This window comes from Epinephelus fuscoguttatus, linkage group LG20 (genome assembly GCF_011397635.1).
Source record: "Epinephelus fuscoguttatus linkage group LG20, E.fuscoguttatus.final_Chr_v1".
In the NCBI taxonomy this organism is placed as follows: Eukaryota; Metazoa; Chordata; class Actinopteri; order Perciformes; family Serranidae; genus Epinephelus; species Epinephelus fuscoguttatus.
In genome coordinates this window covers 4,435,800-4,456,487 of record NC_064771.1, presented here as the reverse complement: position 1 = coordinate 4,456,487, position 20,688 = coordinate 4,435,800, and the positions used below count along the sequence as shown (strand labels likewise).

The 20,688-nt window shown below is 41.4% G+C and overlaps 1 protein-coding gene across 1 annotated transcript; it reads right to left on the bottom strand.

The window, feature by feature from the left end:
- Nucleotides 1–9,104: 9,104 nt before the first annotated feature.
- Nucleotides 9,105–14,375, bottom strand: LOC125881001 (cytochrome P450 26A1). The gene is made up of 7 exons (XM_049563903.1): nt 14,034–14,375; nt 13,360–13,584; nt 12,320–12,601; nt 11,569–11,718; nt 11,304–11,438; nt 10,053–10,199; nt 9,105–9,939 (listed from the first exon to the last, which is right to left on the bottom strand). Exons 1-7 carry the CDS (start codon nt 14,220–14,222, stop codon nt 9,601–9,603), a joined length of 1,467 nt encoding a protein of 488 aa, XP_049419860.1. The 5' UTR covers nt 14,223–14,375; the 3' UTR covers nt 9,105–9,600.
- Between the last annotated feature and the right edge of the window lie 6,313 nt (nt 14,376–20,688).

Sequence of the window (20,688 nt, the reverse complement as noted above, 5' to 3'; positions counted from 1 at the left end):
TAATCACAGTGAGCCACCAACAGCCATGCTAACGATGCCATTAGCATCTCTTATTAGGCACTCATCTGACTCCACAGCAGGGGCCGAGGGGCCAGCAGACGCTGTGCAAACACAGTTTGAGGAATTAACACTCCCATTGACTTACATTGACTTCTCCAGCACAGACTCTACAAGCTGATTGATTCTAAACGACCTTGATCATCAGACTAAATAGCTGCCCATTGAAGTTAAAGTGCATCCTCACTGTGCCTGATTAAGCACACATGATAGTATTAAAACAAGTCAATTTCATTAGATAAGATTATTTTCTTCTACTACTGACCATTTGTTTTATCTTTAGGTCCTGACTAGAGTGCAAAGAGCCCCTTTTGAATTTGAAATATGAAATAATAAATATCAGGGAAAGCTTTTCCTGTGTAAATTATTTAAACACTGATCATCCACTGAAGTGAATGCAGATATAAAATGCATCTCATTTTATTTTGGGTAAGATGGTACACAGGTACGTATATTTTCCTTAATGTTAAACATCTCTAGAAGCTACAACAGCACAGTGATAGAGGTTGAGATTACATGCAGTAATGGTTTCATACATTAGTCCACAGAAGACCCAATTCATGGTCTTAAGTCTATGTCTGAAATCTAATTTGCCCTCTGAAACATACTATCTGTAATTTTCTGCTTCTATGGATCTCTTAGTCAAATCAATAAGAAAAGACAGAGCAATTCCATCACTGCAGTAATTTCCATCTGGCCTTAGTGTTTATCACTCAGGAGGTTTTTACCAAGACCACTTTATCCACAGAGGTCTTATCCTCCCCAAAACAAAAGGACCAGGTGATTTAAACCAGTAAAAACACAGATTAAAGAGGCCTCACTCAAAAATCTTTTTTATTTTGATTGTATTCAGCTAATCGTTATCCCAGCTCCTGCTAATGTGTGCTCACCTTGATTCTCTAATAACTTAACATCATGGTGTTTAAGAGGTTTGTACCAGTAGCCAAATTAGGATAGAAGTCTCCTCCCATCCAAAACGAATGGACCTAGTTATTTTAACCACTGAATACACTAAATAAAGCCAGTAAAATTCAGTGTTTATCCAATGCTGTTCAGCACAGCTAGGGCTGGCGATCACCTTCTGCAAGTGTTTGTTTAGCTTGTTTCTCTGATAACTTAAGTAACTTAAGATCTTGATGTTCAGGAGGTTTAATTGGGAGCCAAGTTACCCACAGAAGTATCTTTCTCTTAAAAAACAAACATACCAGGTGTTTTAAACCATTAAAAACACTGAATAAAGAAGCTCCACATTTAAAATCTGTGTTCCTCAACACTGATCAGCTCGGCAGGGGCTGGAGCCAAGCTGCTGCGAACATTTGCTCATCTTAATTCTCTGATAACTTAAGATCCAGACATCTGATGACTAAAAACTTTCATCAGATTCAAACATAGCGGCCCTGTTTAGACGACAACAGCTTCTCTAAAAACAGAAAAGTCTGTCCTTTGCATTTTAAAAAACTTCTGCATTTATATGACAACGTTATTGAAACAAACCCCGTTCACACGGAGTTGCAAAATCTACTGGAAACACTGTAGCATGCACGCCAGGCCAATGGGTGGCAGTGTAAATTTGCAAAGCAACACCACGGCATGACGCCATGCGCCTGCACTGAAGCGCCTTCCTCTACAACTTGGTGATTACAAACCAAAACAAAGAAGACAAAATGCCGAAAGCATGCACAGATAACTTTGTCTGAATGGACGACGAGGTGGAGTTGCTACAGATGCAACAGATCTACACTTCAAATCAACAGGGTGAGCAGCACAAACAGAGCTCGGCATTGTTGTGAAGGTCGGCATGCCTAGTGACTGGAACCGTAATGCGCATTTGCGAAAAGTCTCCGTTTTCAGGGGAACTGCATATTGCAAGTTTACATGACAACGGAGACGCTGCCATTTCCAAAAAGTTGCAACTCTGGAACCCGTTTTCAAAACGTTGCGTTTTCAGGCACCCAAAACGCCACTGTTGTGTAAACGATCAGCCAAAATGCAACTAAAGTTTACCGTTTTCAGTTGAAATAAAGGTTATTAATTATTATAAAGATTATTTTTTGGGCTATTTTTGCCTTTAATAAACAGGACAGGGTGAAATGGGGTGAGAGAGAGAGAGTGGGTTGACATGTAGCAAAGGGTTACAAGCCGGAGTCAAGCCTGCAACCTCTGCAGCGAGGCATCGCCTCTATATATGGGGCGCTGGCACTATCCACTACGCTACCAACGCCCCAAAGAATGATCAAAATCTAAAAAGTGTATAGTAGAATATGGCTTAAAACTGGATAAAAAGTCAATTCATGACAGCCTCTAGCAGACAACCACAACCTTGATGCATGTGCAAAGAGAATATGATGCCACTGAAAGTCAAAACAAATGAAAAATGACAGATTTCCCTAAGTTTGAAAATTGTTGGAAACTTTTGGGAAAATACAAATACACTACTCAACAAAATATATAACACTCATCTTTTTAGACATTTTTTGTTTGGAAAAGTTTCATATTATATCTCAGGTTCGAATACACCATTCACTAATACAGCAATATTCAAAACCTTACAACCAAACCCAGGGAAAACCTTGAAAAACAGACCAGATTTTGTTCTCCTTTTCTCTCTCCTTTTATTTCTGTGGTTGTCTCTGCGTCCTCCAGCCTCCACCCCTCTCTCATGCACTGTTCATGGCAACAAAGTGGTTTGGTGTATAAAAGTGTTGCCTTCAATAACACTGCTTCTGTAGCTATTACAATGATTTACTCTGTACCATGTTCAGGCCTGAGGATCTAATTGAAAGTAAGCTAGTTTCAAACCTCTTTCAACACTGAGTTGTAAATTCACTACAATGGTCACAAATTTAGACCAAAATGGCCTTGGCCATGCAAAGTTTTGTCTCCACTGGGTGATGGTGAACAATGGAGGGAAGCAGACGCTCTTTAGAATGAGGAGAGGAGGCAAAGTTCAGAGAAGTTCATTCACATCGTTCGAGGGCTGGACTGGCGGGGATAGGATGGCTGGACATAAAGGTGTCAACGACAATTTACTATTACAATTTGGCCATTAGGCTGAAACTCTTATCAACAGTGACTTACAATAAGTACAACAGTTCAGCATTTGTGGATCCAATAATCACAAGTAGCACAGTAATAAACAAGGGCCAGGGACAACAGTACAATGCTAAGAAGTCGCTGTGAAGTGGAGGGAGGCTGGTGTAAATCAGAAGGGCAGCAGAAAGTAAGGCTGTAGCCATGGAGTCAACATTGGGGGGACCAAATCTGCCGGTGGATCTTGGGGCTTTGGGTCTAAAGTCCCCTGTTTAAAACTCATATTACATCCTACTTTTCCACTTACTCACATACATTTGAATTCAGTGAAACAGACAGAGATAAGACCCAGTAATTGTTTTCACAATTAAGTCTCAAGTCTTTGCAATCAAGCCCCAAATCAAGTCCCAAGTCAAGACTGACGAGTCTCAGGTCAGGTCCAAAGTCCTAAACTTTGAGTTCCAAGTCCTAAACAAGTCATAATGCACTCTTTACCAAGTGTAATGCCATTTTATCAGTGGAGCATTAATATATGAAATTTACAAAAATCATGAATGTTTTTTAAAAATATGTATTTATCTGAGAAAACAAGTTCATTCGACCCAGTAGCGTTGCTATGGAAACATTAGGCCCAAGTCTCCTTTAAGGTCGTCTTAGTGAGTAAGTGGCTCTATTTTGAACCACAAACCCCCTTAAGCACTGATTGTTAGAACCATTGTTAGCTCTGTTGGTGCCATTAGCAGCGTAGACTTAAGACTTTCTTCTTTGATAAAGCTTATAGTTAGGGCTGGCTCAGGCTTGCCTTGTACCAGCCCCTAGTTAGGCTGACTTAGGCCTAGTCTGCCAGAGGACCCCCCTATAATACACCGGGCACCTTCTCTCCTTATCTCTCCCTCATATCCTATTACTGCATCTTGCTAACTTGGCCATTCTGGATGTCACTAACTCGGCTTCTTCTCCGGAGCCTTTGTGCTCCACTGTCTCTCAGATTAACTCATATTGCAGCGGTGCCTGGACAGCGTGACGTGTGTGGTTGTGCTGCTGCCGTGGTCCTGCCAGATGCCTCCAGCTGCTGCTGCCATCATTAGTCATTAGTCATACTTCTACTGTTATTATACACATATGATTATTGTCACACATGTATACTGCCAGATACTAATATATACTTTCAACATATTGTACCGCAGTAACCAGAACTATAACTATAATATTATTACTTTCATTAATGTTGTTGTAAGATACTGTCATTACCTGCATCTCTCTCTCTCTCTCTCTCTCTCTCTCTCTCTCTCTCTCTCTCTCTCTGTGTCATACGGATTACTGTTAATTTATCATGTTGATCTGTTCTGTACGACATCTATTGCACATCTGTCCGTCCTGGAAGAGGGATCCCTCCTCAGTTGCTCTTCCTGAGGTTTCTACCGTTTTTTTTCTCTGTTAAAGGGTTTTTTTGGGGGAGTTTTTCCTTATCCGCTGTGAGGGTCCAAAGGACAGAGGAATGTTGTATGCTGTAAAGCCCTGTGAGGCAAATTGTGATTTGTGATATTGGGCTTTATACATAAAATTGAATTGAACTGAACACAATTAACAGTGCTAAAGGAGTTTTGTAGCTCAAAATGAAGCCACTTACTCACTGTTGATACCTGGGGGGACATTGGAGGCTGACCACAATGTATCACAGAAATGCTGTGCCTTCAACAGGACAGCATTACCAGTGGTAATTGCCAAATGAGCGGCATGCAAGCTAATGTTAGGTCAGACCCGACTCAGGTGCTGCGCAGTGCAGAGCTAACATTAGCTAACCAGTGGAGACTGGAAGGTGGGCCATGGGTGCTGTTTCCACTTGTTAAAGGGATAGTGCATGCAAAAATACACCTATATACTTATGCTGATCTGTTCTGTACGACATCTATTGCACGTCTGTCCGTCCTGGAAGAGGGATCCCTCCTCAGTTGCTCTCCCTGAGGTTTCTAGCGAGGGTCATAAGGACAGAGGGATGTTGTATGCTGTAAAGCCCTGTGAGGCAAATTGTGATTTGTGATATTGGGCTGTAGAAATAAAATTGAATTGAATTGAAAAATGAAAATTCAGCCATTATCTACTCACCCAAATGCCGAGGGAGGCTCAGGTGACGTTTTAGAATCCTCACATCCCTTGCGGAGATCCAGAGAGGCCGTTAGAGCTACAGCCTACAATGCGGCTAAAAACAGAGTTCAAATGACGTTTTTCCAAACAACTTTTTATGTCTGGGCTTCAGGACACTTGGATTACTACGGACAAGCAATATGGAGATATTTTGTGGTTTCAATTATGTGTTTTTGGACGTTTGAACCTGAGGCGCCGTAAGCCTCCATTAGGTGGAGATGTGTTGCTACCCCTCTCCCCTGGGATCTCCGCAAGGGATGTGAGGACTCTAACTTCACCTGAGCCTCCATCGCATGGGTGAGTAGATAATGGCTGAATTTTCATTTTTGGGTGCACTATCCCTTTAATGCTGTTAGCTGACTGTCTGTCAGCAAAGCCAGCATAAAACAAAATAAAAGCCAAGACATTTACATCACAAAACATTATAATTTCAGCACCTCTTAATGGTCAGAGCTTTGAAATGCAGTACTTAAGCTCACTTAATCAATAGAGCGCCACACTAAAAGGAGAGACCTTTTGTATTTCATGTAATTTTTAGTTTTTTTTTTCTTTTTTCTAAAAATCAATGAATTTGTTGCTAAAATAATTGATGTCAGGCTATTGTAAGCAAAATTAACTGTAACTGACATCCCTCATTACAGTGTCTCATGTTGCTGTTTAGACTGACAACAATTTAGAACCAGTGGTGTAGTGGTTGTTAGGTGGTGTACTACACGGGTAGGTTACAGAGGAGGAAGTGGGTATACTCTCCTATATATTCCAACGGCTTTTTGGGTGATAGTTGGGTATACTTTAAGCAGCTGGACGTGGAGGTGGAATACCCCATATACCTGTGTATACCCTCCACAACACCACTGTTTATAACAAATCAGTCAATCAGTGTGACTACATGCACCTAAATTACCAGGTTACTTAGAGAAACCAGGTTAAGCAGGTATTCAGAGAGTCTGGTTTATTTGTGTTCCCGCCTGGCTATACAACATTTTGATCTATAACGTGCTCCACAGTGTTTCTGTTGTTTCATCACTGTTAAACAGTTAAATATTACTAGTGAGGGTGGGAAGACTATGAGTGACATCGATGCATGGCGGGTGCAGGTTTTCCCCTGTGGGTGTATCACTTTTACGTGATAGTGATAAGCCTGGTAGGGAACAGAACCTTACTAAAATCTGTTAAAAAGCAGCTTTAATTTCATGAACAAGCACTTAATCATTAATGCATTTTAGTATTCAAATGACAACTCCCCATTTTGATTCTAAATTAAATGCCATATGATCTGGCCCTATTAATATTTTAACATTCAGAATCCTGTGGTTGAGTTTATATATTTTTGCTCACAGTGTCTCAAACTAGTTAGGTTTATTTTAATTTATTTTGCTTCATCATGTATAATTGCGGCACAGTGGTGCAGTGGTTAGCATTATTCCCTCACAGCAAGAAAGTTCCTGTGTCGTAGGGGAGCCCTTCTGTGCGGAGTTTGTATGTTTTCCCCATGTCATTGTGAGTTTTCTCCGGGTTCTTTCAATAGTCAGAAGACATGCAGGTTAATTGGTGACTCTAAATTGGTGGTAAGTGTGAATGTGAGTGTGAATGGTTGTCTGTTTCTATGTGTCAGCCCTGTGATAGTCTGGCAACCTGTCCAGACTGTACCCCACCTCTCATCCAATGTCAGTTGGGATAGGCTCCCCGTGACAGGATAAGTGGCTATGAAAAATGAATGAATGAATGGATGGATGGATGAAGGAATGATGGAATGCATAATTACAGGTCCATTGTCATTATGACATTTTTATTGTTATAATTACAGATCATGGTGATTTTACAATAACCTCCTTGTTCTCATAATTGTATCAACACTCTTTCATTATGAATCTAGGAAAGCGAGCCATTTCTATCTGAAAATGATTTCATGTATGTGGTTCATAGTAACACGTCTGGGTCATTGTCCAGCTAACTATCATTAAGTTGCACTTTTGCAGGTCTGAGCTTAATGACTTGTTGCTCTGTCAACATTTCCAGATATAAATTGAACTAGCATCAAAGAACCAAAAAATCCAGACTCATGTCAAACTATCAACACTCTAATCTGGATAACTCTGTGGACCACATACACGGAACTGAGCCATGGTTACTGTGAATCTACATGCACAGATAAGTGAACAACTCTTAAGATATTTTGTAATAATAATCAATTTGGATTGCAGTTATTGTTCTTTGGTGTCTTTATTAACAAAAAAAAGACAAAATGAATCCCGTACACTTTATTTTACTTTACTTGTTTAAAGAATATTGAACTTTTTCACCATTCATATCATCAGCTGAACTTTTTTACCAGCTACACACCCTTGCCTCCAACCAAGTGATCTATTTAAACACTGCTTTTCACTGACCACTGCACCATAAACACATCTAACAGCAAACCGTTAACTGCATGTTATTCTAAATGTCAGAATGTTATCTCTGACCCCACAGTAAATGTGTACCTCATGCTATTGACCTACTTCCACTATTCTCCTGAAGGCTCTAACAGTTCAGTGCCCTGAAACTGAACTGATCAGTATGAACTCTGTTTCACCCTCTGCCTGCTCATCTGCCAGGGTCATCAGCCCTCTGCTCTGCTTTCCCTCCTTCTATGGGTTCCAGATTTCTCTCCTATTTTCCTTTTCTCCTCACATCTTATTGATTCTGTAAGGATAATGGAATGTGTATGTGTCTGTGTCTGTGTGTGTGTGTGTGTGTGTGTGTGTGTCAGGACCACCCACCCTCTGTGTCTACAGAGTAGATACATTAACTGTCATCAGCAAGCTTTACCTGATGCAAATAAACCATAGAGAGCTTGTCTTTATCTCGTCATTTTCAAACACAGTCAGATCACTAATGACTTCATTAAACCTTAAATTTTCATTATATTTTGTGTTTATTAATTAGTGTGCTATTATCATGTTGTGATTGCATATCAACATGAGTCCTACAGTAAACCTTTTAGGAATTTTAATCAAAGTTTTTCTTAAAGCGACATGTCTCCCCAGAAATCCAAAAGACATATTTTCCCTCTTACCTGTAGTGCTATTTATCAGTTGAGATGATTCTAGTGTGAGTTGCATGGTGTTGGAGATATTGGTCGTAGAGATGTCTGCCTTCTCTCTAATGTAGTGAAACTAGATGGCACTTGGCTTGTGGTGCTCAAAGCACTAAAAAGAAGAAATTTGGAAAAACTCAGCAATAATGTCTCTTTCCAGAAATCATGACTTGATTACTCAAGTTAATCCACAGTCCTTGTTGTGAGAAGTTTCATGTAGGAACTATTTTCTTTCCATCGAACCCACACTTGCCAGCCAACTCACCACACCTAAGGAAGCGTGCATCTACTCATGGACATGAGGCTCCTGCCTACCTCAGTGGCAGGTGTAGAGTAGATGCAAGCTTCACTCTGCGCAGTGGTATGATTGGTGGATGTAGTTTAGTAGAAAGAAAATATAAAAAGTCATCCCTGGAGCACTCTTTGCAAGTAGCAGATAATGTAGCCTTAAACAGAGATGTGGAGTAGGCTACAGAGCTTTGCTGAGCTCATTTCTTTCTAACTCCACACCACACAGACATTAATCGGTGAGCTTCACCAGTATATTTTTGAACCTTGGAAAGAGCCAAGCTAATTCCCAGCCCATGCTTGCAGTCTTTCTGCTAATCTAGGCTAACCTGATTCCTGCTCTGTAGTTGATACAGACATTCCTGGTATCAAAATCTTCTCCACTTTTCTTCAAATGGGATATTGTGATATTCTTGTTATACATTACAATTTAACCCTTTCATTTAAATGAAACAAGAAAAAACAAGATTTTTTGCAAAACAGTTTTATTAAATAAAAAGCCCAAACAGTATTACATAAATCACTTAAATAGGTTGGTGTAAGATACAAAAGTTATATAAACAGACTCTACATTACATATGTACATAATCCTATAGATACACCTCTGAGCTGATTAAAGTGTTCCATGTCTGGGTATAGTGCCTCTCGTTTAGTTTGTTCAAACAAATCATATACAAATCCAATGTATTAACATCATAATATAAAATGTAAAATACGTTCTTGAGTCATCTACAATATGTACAATTCATGTCATGTCATAAAATCTACATTGACATAAGTCCAAAAGATCAGGATAACGAACATATTTTCCGTTCATGTGAAAATGTGGCCTTTGATCAGTTTCTTTTTAGAGCACTGAGAATTTCCAAAAATTCCCCAAGTAACTGTAATTTACTGTAGTTTCCTGTGGATTTGGAGGTAAAACACAGCTAATCTGAGACTTTTGGGAGACCTCATGATTCACTCTACACTGGCTTTAGGAAACTAATCATTATCTCGGTTTAATTTTGTTCATAGCTGGTAAATTTGGTTGGCAGATTGTCCACAGGATAGACAGTAGGTCCTGTTTTCATGGTGGGTGGCCCATTTAAAAGAGTCCAGTGACACTTTGTGACCACTTCCACTAGGAAGATCTTCAGCAAAACCTTGGCAAACTCTTTCCCCACACACATCCTGGAGCCCCCTCCGAACGGGATGTACTGGAATCTGGAGGAGTCGGCCGAGGGTTTGGTCATGAAGCGCTCTGGCTGGAAGTCTTCCTTGTTGGGGAAGATCTCTGCCACATCATGGGTGTCACAGATGCTGTAGATGACATTCCAGCCTTTGGGAATTTGGTAACCCTGAAGATGTGATGGGAAATTATCAGTAAGCAGACAGTTTGATACAGGTTTTCAGATGGGTCTCTTCAATCTGCCATTTACAGATTTGGTTTCAGAGATCTTTGTTAACTTACATTGAGCTCAAAGGTCTTGAGGGCCACTCTGAAGCCTCCAGGAACAGGAGGATTGATCCGTAGAGTCTCTTTAATGACACAGCCTGTGTATTTTAACTGCTCCAAGGACTCAATGTTCAGACTGTGGAGGTCCATCCCCTGCTCCTCCTGAAAACAGAGACAAATTTGCATGTGAGGAAAAGTGGAGGTCAGTATTAACCAAAGTGTAATGATAGTTGGTGAGGAATGGGATAGTGCTGGCTGTTCATTGAACCCAGACTGGTTTCAGAACAGTGATTTTATATACAGTAATAATCATAATGATTGAATCAGACCACATACTGAAAACCATCTATTCATACTTCACTTGTTTGCTGACCTTACAACTTAAAACAAGCCTTGTTACACAGTAACTCAAAGCACATTAAGAAAATCAAACACTGTTTACCTGACCTAGCTTCATGATCTGGCTCCTGATCTGGGTTTAACACATCTGACACTAATTAGCTTTACCAAGAAAGCTTCAGTGTGAACTACTACAACCTGATCTACAGAAATACTGGAAATGATCTGGACTTCTTCACACCTTACATAGTGGTGGCACATTTCATGTGTTAAAATGACGTGCCCGCACCATGGAAACAATGCCAATGGAAAGACAATTAGGATCCTTGGTCGTGGTGGACACACAAACTCCCTGGTTCAGCAACTCGCTGTTACTGTTACAACCTCATAGGTTGTATAAAGAGCAGAGTGGTGGTAGGCTGGGGTTGAGGATGGGTCAAATCACAGGAATTTGACCCAGGAGACAGCTGTTTGTGTCCCATGTGAAACTAAAAGTCAGCACTGACTTATTTTGACTTTACATACTTTATATACTGTCTGCTCAGTTGTCATGGAGATAGCCCAGATATCATCACGTGAGTGAGTTTGACAACTTAGCAAACTGAATTTGCCAAGACGACCATGAGATGGGGTTGAAAGCTCACGAAAAAGGTAGTATGTAGACTCTGAGTGAAGACATGTTTCAGGCAACCACTGTTTGCAAGGTCAGGAGTTACCTTTTCCTGCTCGTGCTTAAAGATTAAACATGACTGTTCATTGTATTATTTTTCGTAAAATGGTCACATGAATGAGACAAACATTAATTTGCACTAGATTGTGTGTTAATGTTCAGCAAAACAAAACAAAAAAAACCCCTGCATTCTAACAGCCACTATCAAGAGTCTTGAAACAACAGCATATAGAAGTTAAGTTGTGCAGTGGAATTACCTTGTCCATCAGTTCCTGCCTCAGTTTATCCACAACTTCAGGGTTCAGGCCCAAGAACATGACCAGAGAGGTGGCTGTGCTGGCTGTGGTTTCATGGCCTCCAAACAACAGCTCTGTAGCAGATTCCTTAATGGCCTTGACACAGCAATACAGACAAAAAGAATGGTTCAGGCCCTAACCAAGACAGTGTACTTTACTGGAAGGATAGTGTGTTTTTTCATATGTGTAGTTGGACAAAGTGGATGTGCCCAGATAATGTCTCTACCTGCATGCTGAATGGTTCCCCGTTCTTCTTGCTGTTGTCTATGAGCTGCTGCAGAGCGTCTCTGTGTTTGGACTCCTTGTCTGACTCCTGAACCTTCTTCTTGATGTTCTCTTCTATCTTAGAGTGGATGAAGTTCCTTGCCTTCAGACCCTGGAGGACAGGAAGATGGCAGGGGGAGAAGGGATTGACAGAGGATAGGTGGAAAAAAGGGAGGGAAGAACAAGTGGAGGGCAGAGAAGAAAAACAATGTCAGAAGATGAATTGGACTGACGCTTGCAGTCACTTGTTACTGCATATCTACATACAGACACATTCATTTATCAACCATTTCACTCTGCTGCTTGCCTCATGTGATGTGCTTGTTTTGACTTTAAAAAAGGACCTTACCAAGTTTTTGAATGTTTTGTGCTATTTACTACAGTCCATTTACACTACAGGCAGCCATTTTCTTCCTTTCATTTACTAGTTAATCTGGATTAATTTGTTTGAGTTAGGTAATGCTCCACAGTGAAAGATGGCTTTTTCTGCATATGTTTATATGTTGTTGGGTATCATATAATATTCAAAATCAAAAGGTATGGTCCTTCAGCTTTAACTCTAACATTACTCAGTTAATTAAACTATCCATAGTCACAACTGACAGTCATGCATCTGCAAGTGTTGTCTCACCGTTAATTTTATAATTTGATCCACATCTTAAAAAGGTTAGATAAAGAAAGCACAGCTGTTAGGCAGTGTGTTCATCTCTTACCCTGTACAGTCCACTGAAAGGCACGTCGATGGGCAGAGAGAACAGATTTTTGATCATTTCCTCGAAAGCTTCCACCAGCTGCTGCTCATCCGTCTTGATCTGCTCCGGCTCAAAGCCCAGGAGGATCCTCATGGCTATGCGGAACATCAGCCGCTTCATCTCTGGGTAGACCAGTACGCAGGAGTCCTTGGCCACCCACTCCCTCACTGCAGCCCGCACCTCCTCCTGAATGACGGGGACATAGAGCTCCAGAGCCTCGGTGGAGAAAGCTCGCATGATGGCCTGGAGGAGGGCATACCATTAACCTTATAAATTTCTCACTTTATTATTATGTTGTCTTAGTACACTACAACATCTCATTTTCAAGTAATTTATTCATAATTCAGCCCTTAGTTTATTTTTCTTTGCGCAAGGGAAACAGTCTGCCAGTACATTATGAATATTTCAAAGTGCCAATCTATTTATTTCAAGCATTTTCAAAAGTCAAGTGCAGATTTGTCTGGACTCCAGTGCAGTTACTTGCACTTCTATTGTACTGTATTTATATGCAGATACTACTTTATGTGAAATTCTTAACATAAAGTTGTTTTGACTGAAAAATGTTCTCACTGTAGAAGCAGAGTTTTTCACTTGTGTACAGAAAATTAAGTGTTTAAACTCCAATGATCACAAATGACTCTGGCTACTTATTTGTTCAGTGATTATCAGACACAGTATTGAAAAGATTATTTGTTACTTAATGAATTTAAACAATTACAACAATTATGGTAGTTGCAGTGATCCCTAAAATAAATTAAGATCAAGCAAGCAAGAGGAAGAAAATAATATTTGCTTCTCATGTTACTGACAAATCTATCAACTATAAATTTACTTTAAGTAGACAACAGGGCATGTTTATTATTTTAGGAGTTAACAGGCGTTTCAAACTGTGCTGAGCAAATGGTAACACAAGAGTAGATCATGTATCCACTTCCGAGACTGTAGTTTCACATCACACTGAAATTAAAACAAGGAGGCTTTCAGATGAAATCCTAACTTACCTTTTTCTTTGTCTTGTGTTGCGCTCCGTGCACGTTAGACAGTGTATCCGAGCCCAGGATAGTGCGCACAGAGGCGGGCCACTGCACGGACACGAGCCTGTGCTCCCCCAGCAGAATCTGCCTGACGTTATCCGCTCCGGTCACGCGCACCGTGGGATTCCCGAAGAGGTGTGTGCGGTAGATGTAACCGTACTTCTGCCGCTTCATCCGCAGAAACTTTCTCCTCTGCAAACATGGATACGCATACAAACCAGTGCAAAACCATGAATAAACTGACACTGATACAGCTCTGCAGATCATACAGATAAAACCTACACACAACGCAAAATATGAATAACAAATAAAATGTAAACATCAATGTTTAAAATTAACAAACAATACAACGGTCATAAATTCACAGATTATAATTTTTAAAATTGGATTTAGCCGTCTTGTAATGGTACACTTCAATTAAAATTGCATATTGGCGTAAATTGAATAGATTTTTTAACCCTGTAGATGCCATAAGTGTCGCATGGAAGTGCAGAAAGTTAAAACCAGTGCTATGTATTCACCAACATGAGAACAGACAAACGCCATCTAAGTTTAAAATCACATTTCCTCTTGGTGTCAGGAGCATCCTCATCCACGTGTGGGTGTGTGAGAGTAGCACTCAGTAAGTGAGGTGCGTTTACCTGGAGAATGAGCTGCAGCGTCTCTCCAATGAAGGGTAAGCCCATGGACCCGGGGGGCAGCGGGCTGGGGCAGCTCTGGTCTCTGCCTCGGATCATGTAAACCTCCCACAGCTTCAACGCCACCAGAAACAGCAGGATGGGAAGCACGATGGTGCACAGAAAGGTCGCGAGCAATGTGTTCAGAGCCATGTTAGCAGCGGCGTCTTGTTGGAGGAGCGATGCAGTTCAGGTGAAGCTCTCTGTCAGCTACGGAGACTGCAGGCTGCTCACCCAGCGCCTTTTATAGGCTGCCAGGACTGCGTGCAGCCTGTTACCTTCTCCTCCCTCAGATAAATTAGTTCACTCAAAGTTCATCTTTAATTGTGGGTGTCGTTCGGCCCCGCCTCCGGCCTGTACTGGCTGACTTGCCTCGCCATTTGTTCCAGGGGCCGCATCCTTAATCCCTACCTCCTGTTGCACGCAGACAATCCGCGGCGGATTTCACTGAGAAAAGGTGATGATTCCCTCCGAGACAATGGAAGCGCGTCCCAAGACGCCTTTGTTGGCAATACGGCAGCTAGTTTACACACTCATTACCTTGGCTTAAGCCCTGCTTGTGGGATCAGTAATGATGCCTGCAGGGCGGCCTGTATTCAAGAGCAAAAAGCTTTTTAAGCAGCACATTTTCAGATGCTTCAGTAAATGGAAAAGAGGCTGCGGGTTGGAGAATGTCTTAATCCTTCTCCCCTTGCGTCCCACTGGTCTCAGCATACTTTCCATTTTATTCCAGTTTCGTTATTTTACACGCATGGAAACACTTTTAATCATTGGTTGCAGATGCACACAGATTTCAGCAAGTTGCTGGATCAAACCTGATCCATCTCTGTTGCCTTCGCCATGTCTCAATATAACAATGAGACAGCATCTGACTATGAGAGATGAAATGATTAACACCTTGCTGGAAAGCAGCGTTGCCCTCTACTTGACTCCGGGCTTCTATCAGTCTGCTTTCAGACTGAACCTCTTCCTAATCTACAGGAAGACTTTGACCTGCTCTTTCAGTCCTACCGCATGTGTGTGTGTCTGTGTGTTATAAAAATGATATCTCTCTCGGTGGGTTCAAACTTGGGTCAGTAGAGACAGGCGGAGGGACGCGCGCACACACGCACATGCACGCACAAGGTTATCCCCGGGCTACGCCGCATGAAAAGTAAACACCGAGCTGAGAAGGCGCTCATCTGCCGAGCCACCACATCCTCACTCTGCATTTGGCCTCTTGTTTTTTACGAGCTGCCATAACGACAGGACGTGTGTTTATGTGTGTGTGGCAGGGCCTATCGGTCAGTCAGAGGGAGACAGTTTGGCTGCTGCTTTTACAGCGACACATTACATGGACGGATTTGTCTGTTCTGGCTGACCGTGTACGTTTTTAAAATAGTGCGCCCTGAGGTTCACCCCGGTGGGAAGGCACGGCAACTATCACCATTACAGTCACACAAAAGCCTGGACATATAATCTGATCTCCCATCATGGCTTGGATGTAAAACTCCATGACTTTTATTTTGACTTTATGCTAATTACAAGCAGGGCTGTAACACTGGGGACATGTCTGATTTTTTTTTTTTCGGGGAAATTAGGGTTTCACCAGCTAGACTTACTCAGTGGCCAACATTAATGAAATGAGTAAATGCACGGTTTATTATTTCTCCACCAGAATTTTATTCCTAGCAGCTTGGGGAATTAGACATAACACCCAGGGGGGCCCGGGGCAAAGTTTTGTTTTGTGGCCCCAACTGACCCCCACTTCCTTTCACTCTCTGTGCAATGTGTGCTGTTTCTCTTATACCCCTTTTCCACCAAAATAAGCACACCCTGGGGTTTTTTTTGACATAGGTCAATCTGCAAAATTAGGCTATACACTGCCTTGCCACCGCCAGTAGACCAGAGATGTGTACATGGCTCTGCAGCAGACAAGTATAGAGGAGTTTACACTTCTGCATTGAATGATGCAGTAATCTATGGTGCAGCCTGACCTGCACTCCCTCAGAAATGTAACTACACGTCACCGCAACACAGACCTCCTTTCTATTTTTGTAAGATGAAAACCATTTCCCTCAATGGAAAGGAAGCTTTTATTTACTTTAATTTCAGAGATAACAAACAATAAATGTAGTATTTGTTGGGAAAATGTGTCCAGCAAAAGGCAAGTTTTGTCTGTGAATACTGTAAGTTATAGTGAGGTTTAAGGTGTGTTTTGAATCAACTCAACTTTACAGCACTTCAGAGAAATCCCACCGCCAACTAGTGTTTCGGAGATGTAACTGCAAAGTAACACAGACCCACCACCACACAAGTATAAATGCTCACAATGGTGTAGACATAGACGTAGACTCTGTTTACAAGTCATTCTTTTTACTTAATGCTTCTAAGTGATCACTGTGTCAAATTTCCCTGTATTCACAAACCTCAGATCATTTATTTAGGTGCCCACTTTTTCCTTGCTGGAATTCATCTTAGATTATGTGACATTCAATCAAGAACAACAGAATATTTAACATGAATACTGTTGACTTTATGTAATTTTCATCTGTTTGAGGGAAGCTTTAAGGACTTGAGTGTGAGCTCTGAAACCTCTGAAGGTCTAGTGATAAAAATGACATAAATGTATTTAGTTAACAGGATGTGGTACTGAAAACTGACAACAACATCAGGGACAGTATTAATGTATTAATCCTTGTTTACTGTCTGTGCTCAGACAGGCAGCAGTGGATGATGCATGTTCAGGGTGAATGGGTTTCCAGCTGGTCATGCTGTAGCTGGCGAGTTTTTCTCATCACAATGTGAATGTGTGAAACAGGATTCTGCTGTTCAGGTGTGATAAAGCAGGAAGGAGGAGGAGGAGGAGGAGGAGGGGATGGCTGGGTGAAGGGAGGTTCAAGTGTGGAGAACAATTCCTAGGTCTGCACCTCGCCTTGCTACTCCATAAACTCACCATAAACCTGCTGATCATCTGCTGGACTCACCTGAAAGAATCACCAGAAACCTTCACCTTTACTGTTGTCACATGCACAGTTCTGGAACACTTAAATTGCAATTGACAGTATCTCAATTGTGTTTTTACCAAGACCGTATAACACTTTTTACTTATAGACTGAAAAAGTCAGCTAATTTGCAGAATGCAATGAAATGACAACATTCACTCTCCCCAAAGGATGAACCTTTTCACTAAATGAACTTTCCTCTAGCACTAGCAACATGACAAAATATCACAAATAGTTTAGAATTTATTATTATTATTACAAGGGGAAAACACTGTAGCATTTGTAACATTTACAACAAGTAAAAGTGTTTATTCACAAATTTCCTTATTGATACATGAATAATTGTTACATATCAAAGTAAAAGTATTCATTCTGAAATTATTGACGTGTTTACAGGTCGCAGCATTCTGGTGGACGTCTTCATTTATTATTAGGTAGGCCTATAGTTTACACCAAAATCTTATATTTATGAGCTTATCATGTATTTTATAATTGAACTGTTAGTTTCCATAGAACATAGTACAGCTGTGCATAACTTACTGCACTGGGCAAAGTATAGTTACTCTGAAATTCAGTAGAGTAACAGTATAGATAGAGTATATAGAAATAAATTGTGACTTATCAGTAACATTAAACTGTAATTAAATATAGTACCTGTGTAAATGTATGTAGTTATTTCCAACACTGTTGAGATGATGAAAGCTCAGGCAGCGTGTCTCTGTTCCAGAACAATTACAGCTGATACACTGATGACGAATTCACTCAGCTATCTGTTAATGTGTTGACTGTTATCATTACTCATACAAAACACACACACACACACACACACACACACACACACCTGTAAAGAGCGCGCATTCAGCACAAGTGCAGCGGCGCGTGCACACGTGTTTGTATCTCTCCTCCCCCAGCTCGCATGCTGGCTGACCTGCTTGTAACCCTGACATTTCAGTGAACTCTCACGCTCAACCAAGTTCACTGTCCATCAAACACACACACAGAGAGAGAGAGAGAGAAAGGGAGGGAGGGAGGGAGAGAGGAGAGAGAGGGTGAAAACAGAGAGAGAGAGAGAGAGGAAGACAGAGAATAGATAGCGAGAAAGTATAGAGAGAGGGAGAGAGAGAAAAAAAGAGAGGTTGGGAAAAGAGGCTTTGACCTTTAACCCCCTTTAGTAAAACATGTCTACCAAGCACAACGTAGAGCATTTTACAAAAATGCTACAGCAAATATGTCCTTTTGCATGCCCCTATGGCAGATAAAACTTGATAAAATGCCCTCTATGGTGGCCCAGTGTACAAGAATATGTTTTAAAGTGCCTTCTAGGGTGCCCTTCCAGTGGAGAGAATGTGATGAGGTGTCCCTTAGGGAGCCCATCCAGTACAGAAAATGTAATGAGGTGCTTTCTTGGGAGCCCTTCCAGTGGAGAAAATGGGATGTAGTCTCCTCCAGGAAGCCCTTCCAGTGGAGAAAATGGGATGTAGTCTCCTCCAGGAAGCCCTTCCAGTGGAGAAAATGTAATGACGTGCCCTCTATGATACCCTTCCAGTGGAGAAAATGTGATGAAGTGCCCTCTAGTGTGCCCTTCCGGTGGAGAAAATGTAATGAAGTGCCCTCTAGGGTGCCTCTCCAGTGGAGGAAATGTGATGAAGTGCACCCCAGGGTGCCCTTCTAGTAGGGAAAACGTGATTAAGTGCCCACTAGGTTACCCTGGAGAAAACATGAAAGGGTACCCCTTCAGTGGAGAAATGTGATGGGGTTTACCTTCCAGTGGAGAAAAAATGAAAGGGTACCCCTTCAGTGAAGGAAATTTTATTAAGTGTCCTCTAGAGAAAACGCGACAGGGCACTCTTTCAGCGGAGAAAATGTGATGAAGTGTCCTCCAGGGTGCCCTTCCAGTGGAGAGAACTGATGAAGTGTCCTCCAGGGTGCCCTTCCAGTGTAGAAAATGTGAATGGGTGCCCTTTTAGTGAATAAACCGTGATGACGCTTTCTCAAGGGTGTCCCTCTATTGGAGACAATGTGATAAAGTGTCCTCCAGGGACCCTTCCAGTGGATAAAATGTGATGAAGTTTCATCTAGGGTGCTCTTCTTGTGGAGAGAACATAAATTGATGCCCTTTTAGTGGAGAAAACATGATGAAGCGCTCTCCACGTTTTCCTTCCAGTGGAGAAATTGTGACAAAATGGCCTTCACTGTAAGGACCTGGATGCCTTGCTGTCCTCATGGTACCCTTTAAGGACGGGTCCCTGGATGTCATGCCATCCTCATGGCCCCCTTTCAGGATAGGTCTCTGGATGCCATGCCTTGATGTTCTTGTGTTTCAAATACATGGGCCAGACGTGGCACCTCCCCCTTCTTTTTGTATCCTTCATGTGCATTGGAAATAAGATAACATTATTTCAGCATGTCCATCAAAGGTCCATTGGTGTAAAGCAGAAATCTCTCCACAATAAGGTTGTGACTCTCCTTCTCCTTATGATCAGACAACAGGACAATCTTAGTATCCATGGTGTTATTGACACCATGCAACATCTCAAACTTCACTGGGCTGTTGAACCATGCATACATCAGACTCACAATGATGTCCAAGTCCTTGGATGCCACACTGTCCTTGCGGCTGGTGCCATGGACAAAATGTGAATGGGTGCCTTTTCAATAGAGGCAACATAATGAAGCCTTCTCTCATGTGTCCTTCTTGTGGAGACCCACAGACTGCAGAGTATTAAGACAATAAAGATAACACACAATGACAATCAGTCAATATTCTGTCACAATTTTAAAGCTGTACTTATGAATACTTTTTTAAATTAACAGATGAAATGATAATGTCTTATTTGACAGGTGTTGCTTGTAGTGACAAACCCACAGATTCCACCAACTCTGCAGTTCCCCTCAGCTCTGAAAGCCTCATAGCAACTTGCAGCTCATCGTTTTGATTTTATGCTCTGCACCTTTGCAGTTTTGGTATTTCCAGCAGTAGCAAGTAATTTTGAATGAAAACAAATTGCATACTACCTGCTCAGCTGCAAACAGAAAGCAGACACAGGAACAAACTAGCTGAGTTCACAGTGTAAGATTGTGGAGGATTTAGTGGCATCTAGCGGTACAGATTGCACATTGTAACCAACTGAAACTGCTGGTTAGAATTCCTTTAGTGTTCATTGTTTAGGAGGTTTTTACTGTGAGCCAAGTTATCTGCAGTTGTCTTCCTTCCTCCTTCCTTAAACTGGTAAAAAAAACAGTGAATACAGCAGTTTCACATTACATATCAGTGTTTCTCCAATGGTGTTTGGTGCTTAACAGATGGGCTGCTAGCCCAGTGTGTCCACCCTTTTTCTTTGACAGCTTAATGTAATGTAGTCCAAATGTAATACTTTTCAACAAAGGGTGTGAGGTTAGAAAATAAAGCTCCATCATGTTAATGTTAGTTAGCTAAAGTTAGGCTATGTATAGGCAATATATCATATAGGGAATGTTAATGCTAGACTTGAGTAGGTAGCAGTTATGTTACGTTAAGTGGACCAGGTGGACTAGTGGATGCTCAATGTGAGAAGACAGAACTGGACTCTGACAAAACTTCATGTCTGTGATGTAAACACTTAGGAACCCATCACGTCAGTGCTGACCTCAAGGTA

Coding starts and splice junctions, on each gene's coding strand:
- LOC125881001 (XM_049563903.1), bottom strand. CDS start 14,222: ATGGCTCTGAACACATTGCTCGCGACCTTTCTGTGCACCATCGTGCTT. Junction 10,200..11,303: donor GGCAGGAACTGATGGACAAG/GTAATTCCACTG, acceptor CTCTGTTTTCAG/GAGGAGCAGGGGATGGACCT. Junction 9,940..10,052: donor TCAAGACCTTTGAGCTCAAT/GTAAGTTAACAA, acceptor TCACATCTTCAG/GGTTACCAAATTCCCAAAGG.